The 12,569-nt window shown below is 51.7% G+C and overlaps 1 protein-coding gene across 1 annotated transcript; it reads left to right on the top strand.

Moving 5' to 3' along the window:
- Positions 1-3,400: 3,400 nt before the first annotated feature.
- Positions 3,401-12,561, top strand: LOC136150157 (hydroperoxide isomerase ALOXE3-like). Its single transcript, XM_065910912.1, has 8 exons — positions 3,401-3,552; positions 3,593-3,813; positions 8,400-8,509; positions 8,765-8,865; positions 11,096-11,261; positions 11,356-11,508; positions 11,616-11,783; positions 12,265-12,561. The coding sequence occupies exons 1-8, from the start codon at positions 3,401-3,403 to the stop codon at positions 12,559-12,561; spliced, it is 1,368 nt and encodes a 455-aa protein (XP_065766984.1).
- Positions 12,562-12,569: the final 8 nt, after the last annotated feature.

Genomic DNA, 12,569 nt, shown 5'->3' with positions numbered 1-12,569 from the left:
CACAAGAACCAGCAGACATTGTCCTCAGGCAATGTCGTCAGGATGATGAAGCTCCTCCTACTTTTTGTCCTTGGCTCAATATATTCAAATTCCATGAGGGAGAATCTGTGCTCAACAAATATCTCAGCTACTTCCCAGCATTTCCCAGCCTACATTTCAGTTAGGTTGTAGTCACATGACCAATTCTGGCCAATGGACTGTGAGAGGAGTGATGTAGGAGGGATGTCCAAGATGAAGCTGGCATGCCTCCTCCATCCTTCACTTGCCCCTGAGGCTACGGTGGAGGCATGTTTCAGAACTCCTGAGCCCTGTCCTTCCCTCTGTCACTAGACTGTAAGCTCTCAAGGACAGGGTTCATAACTGCTCCCCACACTGTAGGTGCTCAGGAAGTGTTGAATGGAGGAATACACACATGATTCCTAAAACCCTCCAGTGTCCTTTTTCATTTACCTGTGTGTCTTCTCAACTAGACCATGAATTTCTGGAAGGTGGGAGTTGTGGAAAGGGAAAAGAGGAAGAATTGTAGGGTGGAAGGTCCCAAAAGCTGGGGGAGAGTCCAGCTTACCTCCTGCCACTCCTTGTCTGGTGTTCCAAAATAGGGTGGAGTGAGTCACCAGAGATTGTCGTTGTTCAGTCACTCACTCATGTCCGACCCTTTGTGACCCCACAGACTGCAGCACACCAGGATTCCCTGTCCTTCACTATCTCCTGGAGTTTGCTGAAACTCAAGTCCATTGAGTCAGTGATGCCATCCAACCATCTCATCCTCTGTCTCCCTCTTCTCCTCCTGCCCTCAATCTTTCCCAGCATCAGGTTTTTTCCCAGTGAGTCAGTTCTTCTTATCAGGTGTCGAAAGTACTGGAGTTTCAGCTTCAGCATCAGTCCCTCCAATGAATATTCAGGGTTGATTTCCTTTAGGATTGACTGGTTTGATCTCCTTGCTGTCCAAAGGACTCTCAAGAGTCTTTTTTCAGCATAACAACTCAAAAGCATCAATTCTTTGGCACTCAGCCTTCTTTATAGTCCAGCTCTCACATCCGTACATGACTACTGGAAAAACCATAGCTTTGACTATACGGACCTTTGAATACACTGTCTAGATTTGTCATAGCTTTTCTTCCAAGGAGCAAGCATCTTTTAATTTCATGGCTGCAATCACTGTCCACAGTGATTTTGGAGCCCAAGAAAATAAAATCTGTCACTGTTTTCACCCTCCCCCCCGATCTATTTGTCATGAAGTGATGGGACCATGATAATAATTTTTTGAATGTTGAGTTTTAAGGATAGAGAAGGATAAAGCCCTGGGTAGGTAGAGGTAGAAACAGATGCAACACTATAAGACATTAGCACAGAAGGAGGATAATGAGACAGTACAGACACAAGGGTTGTGGGACATAAAAAGTAAAGGCAAGGAACCAAATGTGTGGGTGGGTGTGAGAGGTCAAGGGTCACAGGTGTGAAGCCACAGGGCCCTGGTGAAAGAGTTGACAGTGTAGCTTTGGAGGAGAACTCTTGGAAGTCTCAAACTTCAAAATCTAATGTTTATAAGGTGTTCTAGGCAATATTACTTATAATAGGAAAAAACTTTTAGAAATTTAGGAAACAATCCGACTAAGAAAAATAATGTAGCTGGTAACAAATTCAATCCTCAAATGCTGACACAGAAAAAACATCCATGATATATTGCTATGTAGGTGGAAAATTACTTGAACAATGATTATCGTGGTATGATCTCTCTGATGGTTAAAAAAAAAAAAAACAGCTTAAGGTTGTGGGATTGTACAGCAGGGCCATGATGAGGCATAAGGGAATGGGGACTTTACGTTGAGAGTGAAGGCGGGGGACGGGGTGGGGGAAATCCCAGAAAAAGAGATCTATTTGATTGCCTGATATACCCATAGGAACAGCTTTATTAAGAAAAAAAAATATATATATATATATATATATACACATATATATATCTCCATGGGTCTTCCCTGGTGGCACAGTGGGTAAGAATCCATCTGCCAGTGCAGGAGACACAAGTTCAATCCCTGGTCCAGGAAGATCCCACATGCTGCAGAGCAACTAAGCCCATGTACCACAACTACTGAGCCTGCGCTCTAGAGCCCACAAGCCACAACTACTGAAGCCCGAGCTCCCGAAAGCCTGTGCTCTGCAACAAGAGAAGCCACCACAATGAGAAGACCAAGCACAGCCACAAAGAGTAGCCCCCACTCTCAGCAACTAGAGAAAGCCTGCGCGCTGAAGACTCAGTGCAGCCAAAAATAAATAAATCTCTAAAAAGAAAAAAATATCCAAAACTGATCAACAGGACAACTGCCTTTCCCTTCAAGGATAGTTTTCTAGAAGAATGTATCATTGCTTGATTTTGCTAGTCTACGTAAAGTTCACATAACTTGTGTCTGGTAGAGAGGCAAATGATTTCTGTCCAGTAAAATAAAAAAGTTCCAAAGGAGGTAGTTTATCACCGTGTAGGACAGTAGCTAGTTTGGTATCTCACTCAGTAATTTTATACTTAATATCGTTTATAAAATTGCCTGCAAATAGCAGCTCCTCAACTGTTCATGGGACCAGCATTACCACTTTGATGATGATTACCACCCCTCTCCACTTTGTGCCATTCAGCTTTGCTTTGTGTTCACTCTGATTTGTATGAATCGTGATTTTAATTTTTTTGAAACTTATACTTTGACAGGCTGGAGGGAGGGGCTGGACGTCCCATCCTTGCAGTGCCTAGAGCCTGCGTCCTTTCTTTCAGTGCCGGGTCCTCTTCCAGCCTCTGCCCCAACTTTGTGCACCCCTGCTGTCTCCCCTATCCATATTCGACTTCCTGGAGGCCTGGGATCACTACCCAGCGAGGATGCAACAGATCACGCCCCTACCGAGAAAGCTCTGAGGATAGGCACCAGACCACAGGCGCAGAAATGGAGAGAGGGCCTGGCTGGCAGTGGAAGGACACGGGGTGATTCTGTGCTATAAGGAGAGTGGTTATGTCCCTTCCCCCCACGGGCTAGGCATTCTGGCTTAACAAATTAGCCGGACTGTCCAGTGGCAAAGGTGTGGACACGGAGGAGGCGGAGTTACCTGGAGTAACCTTAAGCAGACCCCCTTGCAGGGAGGCAGAGCCCCTTAGACAGCAAGAGGAGCTAAGGTTAGACTACGGGCTGCCGGACAGGCCTGGGCGGCGGAGAGGTGCTGGGTGGGCTTCGGGGTCGCAGCTCCAGGGGAGAACCCTGGCAGGGCACAAGCCACGGAGCCCCAGCCTGGCACACGGGGCCTCGCGGAACCGCCCTCCCCACCTCCCACTACTCTCCACCCCTCCTCCATCCTCTCCCTCCTACAGCCAGCCAACCCTGCCTGGTTCCCTGCGGCACTTCGGACCCCTAGACGGCAAGTCATGAGCAAGTACACTGTGCGTGTGGCCACCAGCTCCCTCCTGGGCTCGGGGACCTGGGACAGAGTGTCGGTCAGCCTGGATGGGACCCCAGACGAGAGCTCCCGCTTGAGGCTGGACGGCTTTGGGAAGGACTTCCGCCGAGACGCAATGAGTACGGTGCTGGCCGAGACCCTCTCGCACTCAAACCCCCATGGACTTTGAGGTGACGCCCCCCCAGGACGTGGGCCCGGTGCTGCTGGTGCGCGTGCACAAGGCGCCCCCAGCACTGCCCGGGCCCCTCCCGCCCTCGGCCTGGGACGCCTGGTTCTGCTGCAGGCTCCAGCTTATGCTGCCCGGAGGCGCGCCCCTCCGCTTCCACTGCTACCAGTGGCTGGAGGGCGAGGACAGTCAGGTGCTGCGGGAGGGACAGATGAGTGGGGGACGGGCTGGGGCCCTCCCACTGAGGGAGGCTAGTGCGGGTCGTGGGCCAGAGAGGGCACCTGTGCACTGGTGTGGCCACTGGTGGGAGGAGGGGAAGGTGGAGGAGGGGAGACCATCTGGGGGTGACAGTAGGGTCCTCTGGGAAGGAGGAGTAATGGTTGGGAGAAATGATACTGACTCGAGGACAGAGCTGGTGGAGGAACCAGTGGTGGGGAGGAACCAGTGGTTCCGACAAGAGTATCAGGTAGGGGGTGGGTGTAGTGAGTGGAGGAGGGTGGGCCTGGTGGGAAGAGACCAGACTGGAAGTGGAGGGAAAGGGTGGAAAGAAAGTGCAAGTGCGAATCACTCAGTCGTGTCCGACTCTTTGTGACCCCAGGCCAGAATACTGGAGTGGGTAGCTGTTCCCTTCTCCAGGGGATCTTCCCAACACAGGGATTGAACCCAGGTCAGCTGAGCCACACGGGAAGCAAGGGAAAGGTTGGGGAGGCAGGCAACTGGGGCCACACAGAAGAAGGGCTTGAAAATGGTCAGCACACCCTGCTCTTCTCTCCTGCTCTGTTCTTTGCCCCCTCCCCATTGGCCTCAGCTGTTGAGCTGGGGTCAGTGACTGGGAGGGAGCAGGCTGCAGTTTGCTGAGGCGCAGTCTGCCTGGGATGGAGGGGCTTCTCCACCCTCCGGGTAGAGGTAAAAGACACAGGGAGGCCAGAGGCTGACTGATGCTCCAGACCAGAGTTGCCCGACCCCAGGTCTGAGGAGAGGAGGGGGAGAGGCTGGGGTGCTGAGGATTGGGGCCAGGTTCCCCTCTTACATTTTCCCCCTCCCAACCATAGTCGTCTGGCAGGACAGCCACCCTCTGCTCTGTGCCCAGAGCCAGGCAGAGATTATGGCGAGGCAGCAGAAATACCGATGAGCAGTTCAAGGAGACTTCAGGCCGGCTGTCCCTAGGATCCCCACTTCTTAGTTTTTGGCTAACAGGGGGACCACTTGCTCCTGTTTGCTGAGGTCAGCTGAGCCTCAGATCTGACCCCCTCCACCCCTACAACAGCACACACGTGAGAAGCTCCAAGTCTTGGGACAGCCCTCTGCCCACCTCGTCATGCCTGAGCTTCCCGTCCCAAAGTTCTCCATTGTACAACCAGGCCCAGGAGCCCATCCCCTGTTATACTTTCCAGCCCCGAAGGGTGTGTTCCAGCCACCAGCACCTCACTCCCATCTCCACCTCTGCCCGTTACAGGTGGACTGAGTTTTCCCCAGTGGTGGGGATACCACTGGGATACCCCACTGCCTGGATGCTGAAAACCTCAAGGAGCTTGATCTCAGCCTGCGTTACTCAGTCACCAAAGAAGTGGATCAGAAAGGCTGCATCCTCTCCCTGTGAGCCTGCCTGCCCCACCCAACACCTTCCCCGTTGCAGCCCCTCCCTCAGGGTGGACTAAGGCCCACTGTTCTTAGAGTCATTCTCATCCATCAGGGCTTCAGCAAGAATGACCAGGAAGTAACTTCTAAAAACCCTCCTTCTTTGTTAATACAAGTACAAATACTTTCCTGCTATCTGCTCTATCTTCGTCATTTCTGAAAGCCTGCAGCCTCTGCCCTGTGGGTCTGCTTGCTAGTCATCGCCCTCCTCTGACTTTGTAACTAAATCTTCAAACTGTCCCCAACAGTTAGTTGTTCTGAACACTTGGAAACATGCATCTCGTGAATATCCTCAGCCATCAGGAAAAAACACCTGAAGCAGAAAGACTTTTTCCTTTCAAATTGCCATCTAATTTTTGGAGGCCTTCTGCCTTGCATGCAGGCTTGAAAACCAGGCTAAGTCGAAGGATTTAGGAGTTTCCACTCCCCAATATCTGTCTTTTCCTGGGTGCACTATGGGTCCAAACTATACATGTGGAACCTCAGTTCAAAAACCACTGAACCAAAAAAAAAAGACATGGGTGATCCTTGGGGGTCCCGTGGCTAAGACTTCACATTCCCAATGCAGGTGGCCCGGGTTTCATCCTTGGTCAGGGAACTAGATCTCATATGATGAAACTAACAGTTTGTATGCTGAAATGAAGCTTGAAGATGCCGCGTGCCACAACTAAGATCCAATGTAGCCCGATAAATAAATAACCATTTAAAAAAACTAGCACTGTTGCCACACCCCAAGATGATGAAAACTCTCTTTCTCAATGATCGTTCTAGTTTAACAAATTAGCCAGACTGTTCCAGGGCAAAGGTGCAGGAGAATCAGTCGTTGTCCTGGTGAGTTTTAATTTTAACAGGGAATTAAAACCCCTCATAGTTCAGAAGCCAAAACAGAATGGGCTTGGACACTGCTGTTGTCCAGCATTCCTCACTCTTCTGACTTTCTCAAATTCTACTCAAATCCCAAATGCTGTCAGTGTATATTAGAGTACCTGAGGTTCCCCCAGAAATGGGTGGGGCTGAAAGAGTGGGTAACTCCTTTTGAATTTGACTCCAAATTCTGATCCCTTGTTTTCTGAGAAACCACTCACTAGTGATGTCATCCATCTAGCTGGGGCAGGAGAAAGGGAGCATCCTGAATTGATGGTGCTGGAAGCTGGAGATCTGGGTCCTGGGAGCAGTGGCAGTGCTGGAGGAAGGGGACTTGGGTCCTTGGTCTCCAGGGCTACCCTCTGCACACCCACCTCCTGCAGAGTATGTGTTTCAGCACTGGAAAGAGGACACCTTCTTTGCCTACTAGTTCCTGAATGGCCTCAACCTGGTCCTGATCCAACACTGTCACCACCTCTCCAAGAACTTCCCTGTCACTGATGCCATGGTGGCTCCCGTTCTGGGCCCCAGGACCAGTCTTCAGGCTGAGCTAGAGGTGAGGAGTGCAGGCAACCTTCCCTCCCCTCTGGGTGTCTTCAGAAGCCCAGATGCCCTGGCTCTCAGCCACCCAGATCCCTTCTCTTCCACCCAGCCCTGACCACCCTTCTCCCACTCCCACTCCTTTCCCGGCTAGCTCAGCCACTGCTTTAAGTCAATGTCTCCTGCCTATCCCTGGAGGGAGGTGTGTTATTTTTCAAGGCCGAAGATGTAGCAGGCAGGGCTCAGTGTAGAATGCTCTCTCCTGGTGCTTTTCCAGGCTCCCTGAATTTGGCGGGACCTCACCATTCAGAAAATTGTTTCTCATGGTTTCTGAGGATGCCCCGCAGCTGGTGAACAAAGTGCTCCTCAGAGTTGCCGTCTCCTCCAACTCTGGGCTACCAGGAGAGTGGAGCCCTCACCCCTCAGGGTGCCTCCTGTCTGAAGGTGCTATCCTCCAGCCAGGCTCCCTCTCTCCCTGTCTGTCCTTGAAGTTTGGGGCTGGCCATAGCAGAAGCACCTCCAATATTCAGGCAGAAATCTCTCTCTTGTTTTGGCCCTGGGCTGGAATACCCCACTGGCTCCAAGGAATAAGATTAAAAAGTGATGGTGAAGTCAGTCATGTCCAACTCTTACAATCCTATGGGCTATAACTTGCCAGGCTTCTCCATCCATGGGATTTTCCAGGCAAGAACAGTGGAGTGGGTTGCCATTTCCTTGTCCAGGGGATCTTCCCGACCCAGGGATTCAGCCCAAGTCTCCCACATTGCAGGCAGGCCACCACTTCCAGTTAAATTGGGGCTTCCCTGGTAGCTCAGCTGGTAAAGAATCTGCCTGCAATGCAGGAGACCCTGGTTCGATTCTTGGGTCTAGAGAAGGGATAGGCTACCCCACCAGTATTCTTGGCCTTCCCTGGTGGCTCAGATGGTAGGAATCTGCCTGCAATGTGGGAGGCCTGGGTTTGATCACTTAATCAGGAAGATCCCCTGGAGGAGGGCATGGCAACCCACTCCAGTATTCTTGCCTGGAGAATCCCATGGACAGAGGAGCCTGGTGGGCTACAGTCCATGGGGGTCACAAAGTGTTGGACCCGACTGAGTGACTAAGCACGCACAGCACACCAGTTAAATACTTGAGAGTGCTCCTACCCCGGGCTGCCTCCCTAAGGCTGCCAGGACTACCCCCTTCTAGCCCTCTTCCCCATCCTCTCCTCCCCAGCCCCTCCCAGCCCCTGCCCCACACAACCAGGAAGCTGCATGACTCTGTGCTGGTCCCAGGAGCCCTCACCTGGGCTTTCCCATGTGTGCCAGCAAGGTGGCCTTTGATCATTTTACCTCTCAGCAGTGTTTCCTCTCTTGTAGTGGATGTGGTCACATGCAGGAAACACTCCTCTGGAGTTTACTGCGTGCCCAGGACTGTTCTCAGTACTTCACCAGCATTAACTCATTAAATCCTCAGAGCAACCCAATGAGAAAGATTATGATCATCAACTTTATTTTACAGATAAGGAACCTGAGTCACAAGGAGGTTAATTAACTTTCCTGGGGACACTCGGCTAGTAAGGGAACTGACCATGTGATCTGGCCCCATGGGCAGACTGACAGGTCACACTTGCTGCACCCAGTTTCTGCCTGATACCCACCCGCCTCCCCTATACCCCCAATTCCAGCTCTCTCAAACATCTGACCCAGAAAGCCCATCTTTGAGCCCAGCAACTCGCCTGAGGACTAACTCCTGGCCAAGACCTGAGTGCGACATGCAGAGTTCCTGGTGCACGAAATGAACACACATCTGCTTCGAACCCACTATCTGATGGAAACCTTTGCTCTGGACATGCTACGGCAGCCGCCCATGTGCCACCCCATCTTCAAGGTAAGGGACCCCGCCTCTCAGTGTCCAGAGCTGCGGGGGACCTGGAGCTGCCTCATCTAACCTCAGACTCATTCTCCCCAGCTGCTCATTCCTCATCTCCACTGCATTTCCACATCAACCTTTATGGCACCAGGAAAGTTCAGCTGACCAGGTTAGGCCTGGGATTCTGGTGGTCAGCAGAGAGAGCCAGGAAGGGGCCAAGGCTGGTCCTAAGCCCCTTGCTCCCAGAAGCTGTGGACTGTCTGCTCATTACAGATAATGTCAGTGGGACGGCTGGGCAGCCTGGAACTGATGGCCAAAGAGCTGGAAACTCTCACCTACCGCTCCCTCTGCCCTACCAACTGGCTGACCGTGAGGTTCAGGACCTTGCCAACTACTATTACTGAGACAACAAGCTCTGTATCTGGGCAACCATAGAGAGGTGAAGCTCCCCGGACCCTGAGGGCTCCACACCTCACCCTTGGCTCCATCTGTCTTGGTTTGTTCTTTGACTTCTTCTCATCTTCTCCGACACACTGCTGTCTTGCAGTCCTTTCCTGCCTCCGATTCCTTCCTAGCTGTGTAACCTTAGACAAGTCAGTTAACCTCTTTGTGTCTGAGAAACACTGGGCTGGATGAAGCACAAGCTGGAATCAGGATTGCTGGGCTGGATGAAGCACAGCTGGAATCAAGATTGCTGGGAGAAATATCAATAACCTCAGGTATGCAGATGACACCACCCTTATGGCAGAAAGTGAAGAAAAACTAAAGAGCCTCTTGTTGAAAGTGAAAGAGGAGAGCGAAATTGTTGGCTTAAAACTCAACATTCAGAAAACTAAGATCATGGCATCTAGTCCCATCACTTCATGGAAAATAGATGGGGAAACAGTGATAGACTTTATTTTTGGGGGGCTCCAAAATCACTGCAGATGGTGACTGCAGCCATGAAATTAAAAGATGCTTACTCCTTGGAAGAAAAGCTATGACCAACCTAGACAGCATATTAAAAAGCAGAGACATTACTTTGCCAACAAAGGTCCATCTAGTCAAAGCTATGGTTTATTCAGTAGTCGTGTATGGATGTGAGAGTTGGACTATAAAGAAAGCTGAACACTGAAGAATTGATGCTTTTGAACTATGGTGTTCAAGAAGACTCTTGAGAGTCCTGTGCACTTCAAGGAGATCCAACCAGCCCATCCTAAAAGAAATCAGTCCTGGGTGTTCATTGGAAGGACTGATGCTGAAGCTGAAACTCCAATACTTTGGCCACCTGATGGGAAGAACTGACTCTTTGGAAAAGACCCTGATGCTGGGAAAGATTGAAGGCAGGAGCAGAAGGGGATGACAGAGGATGAGATGGTTGGATGGCATCACCAACTCAACGGACATGAGTTTGAGTAAACTCTGGGAGTTGGTGATGGACAGGGAGGCCTGGCATGCTGCAGTCCATTGGGTTGCAAAGAGTCGGACACGACTGAGTGACTGAACTGACTGAACTGTTTTCTCATCTGAAAATGGAGCTGATAGGAGACCTACCTCAAAGGTTATTATCAGTATTAAATGTAAATCCTTTAGCACAAATCACAGGTGAATATGATATGCTCTTTGAGCATTAGCTATTATAATTATTCCTCTCAAAAACAGGTGCCTTGTCTCTAGACTTCCGTTCTAAGTCTCCTTCACTGGAGACCTCCTTGGGATGTCCCTCTGACCTCCACCCTGGAGGCCAGGTGTTTTAGATGTCTGGCTTTTTTTGGATCCCCATCCCTGCAGTTCTTGAGCATAACCATCTCCCTTGGGCACTGGGCTCTGTGATGGCTCTACTTCATGAGCCTCATGTGGCTTCATTTTTTGTCACATGAAAGGAAAGTTTCACGTGGCATCTCTTCCCTAGAGTCTTCCCCCTGCCTTCCACTTTTCCTGCTCAGCCTACATGGATCCTAGGGAGGCTAGGCACCCTGATTCTCTCTCTCTCCCTATCCAAACACTGCCTCTTGCTCAAGCCTGGCTTATACACACGTCCCCTTGAAGTCCTCAGGGACTCCCCACAATGAATTTGCATAGCTGGAGGTGCCCGTGTCAGAACTCTTCTTAGCAATGGCTCGTGGGCTCTGCCATGGCTGGGGGTGGACGCTGTGGTGAGTGGGGCAGGCCCTGCTCTGCCCTTTGGGAACTAGCGGGGGACATGGGCAGCAGCATCCCAGTCCCAACAGAGAGGGGCCTGGGGTCAATCCTTCTTCGTGGTTTGATGTGGCCTAGATGAGTGGAATGCCGAAGGCTACAGGGCCTGTGAGCAGGAAAGAGGGTGGACAGAGACTGGCTAGCTGGCCACTCACGTTTCTCAGATAAGGACAATGGTGACTCAACTATGACTAAAACGAAAGCTTTAGATATTTTTTGAGAGAAACCAGTCATTTTCAAATATTTAAATGTTGGCCACAGATTCAACTTGAAAAAGAAACCAAAAACCTTGGTAGTCAATCAAAACACAACTGCAGACCAACCATGGCTCTCAGGGCCCTAGTAGAGACCGAAGCCTCCAGGCTTGAAGCTCAGCTGGGCACTTCCTAGAATGTGCAGTTGTCCATTTTCCTTCTCTGGCCTCAGTTTCCTCCTGATAGAGCAGCTGGTTTCAGTGGCCTCTTCCAATCCCGACCCCGGGGCAGCACAGGCCCCCAACTGTGTCACCACATCCTTCTGCCCCCCTCCCATCGTTGGCATTTACTACCCCGACTACCACGCTGTGAGCAAGGAGTCAGAGCTGCAGGCCTGGGTCAGGAAGATCTTCCAGAAGGAATTTCTTAGCCGCATGAGCTCAGATGAAGAGTTCACACCTGCCAACCACCCTTGAGACCCCACTTTCCCAGGACAGCAGACCTCGGGTTTCAGCTCTGCTGCCTCCGTCCTGTCTCCATCCAGGGGCGTCTTCCAGTCTGGACAGCTGTGCTGACCTGATCGAGTTTCTCACCATGACCATCTTCAGCTGCTCAGCCCAACACATTGCTGTCAATACTGGTCAAGTGAGGGGGGACTTTGGGGGGATAAGCCAGGTCACGGGGGATGTGGGCCTAGCAGGAGTCCTGGCAGCCCTGTGCTTACTGAGTCTGGGGGATCAATTTGATTTCAGTGGCTGGATGCCCAATTCTCCCAGCATCATCCGGCTTCCCCCACCTACCTCCAAAGGCCAGAGCCCAACAAGCCTGGTGGCCTCACTCCTGAGGTCAACGTCACGTGCCACTCCCTTGAGCTCTTCTGGAATGTCAGCGATGAAACGAAGAACACTATAAGGTCCAAGGTGGGGTGGGGTGGGGTGGGGTCTCAGGTTCCCGGAGAGTGAATAGGGTGAAGAAAGGCTGCTGGGGACACTGCATTACTTGGAGGGTGCATGAGCAGACTGGGCTTCTTGGGGGGCGGGGCCTGGAGTGATGTATTTGCTGGGGGGTGTGGTTTAGGGTGGCAGGGGCTCTGAGTAGGTGGAACTTAGAGTGGTCTGGGTTTCAAAGGGCTCATGGCTTGGGAGGTCTGGGTAGACTGGATGGAGGGTGTTCTTTTGCCTAGACTGGATGGGGGGGTTATGTTTCAAGTTGAATGGGTCTTGGGTGGTCTGAGTTCTTAGGTAGGTGAGTGGGACTTGGGTGGTGGTCTGTGCCCTTGGGTGAATTTTCTGGTGGTCTGGGGCCCAGGGGACTCCAGGTGGATCAGAATAGCTTTTGATTGAAGGATGGGGCCGAGGCTTGCGGGTCAGGAGCTCCAGCCTTCTCTCCTGCCGTCCCCAGCGGTGCCTGGGCACCTACCCTGATGAGCACTTCACCGAGGAGGCCCCGAGGATGAAGACTTCTGTCTTCCACAGCCACCTGACCCAGATCTCACGGGACACCCGGGAGCAAAACCCGGGCCTGGCACTGCCATATGAGTACCTGGACCGGGCTCTAGTGGGAAAAGCATCACCTTGTGAGCACAGCGCACCCCAGCCCCGGCATGCACCCACAATAAACACAGACACAGACCCCGGGCTTGTGTTTGAAGTGATTTTATTGGAAAACAGGTGGGTGCAAGGCAGGAAGGGCGAGTAGAGAGGGGC

Source organism: Muntiacus reevesi, chromosome 18 (assembly GCF_963930625.1).
Source record: "Muntiacus reevesi chromosome 18, mMunRee1.1, whole genome shotgun sequence".
NCBI classification, from domain to species: Eukaryota; Metazoa; Chordata; class Mammalia; order Artiodactyla; family Cervidae; genus Muntiacus; species Muntiacus reevesi.
This window is presented reverse-complemented; position numbering and strand designations above follow the sequence as displayed.

Excerpts from the sequence above, each read along its gene's own strand:
- LOC136150157 (XM_065910912.1), top strand. The coding sequence starts at position 3,401 with ATGAGCAAGTACACTGTGCGTGTGGCCACCAGCTCCCTCCTGGGCTCG. Across the intron at positions 8,510-8,764 it reads TGTGCCACCCCATCTTCAAG|ATAATGTCAGTGGGACGGCT; the intron begins GTAAGGGACCCC and ends TGCTCATTACAG. Across the intron at positions 11,784-12,264 it reads AGAACACTATAAGGTCCAAG|CGGTGCCTGGGCACCTACCC; the intron begins GTGGGGTGGGGT and ends TGCCGTCCCCAG.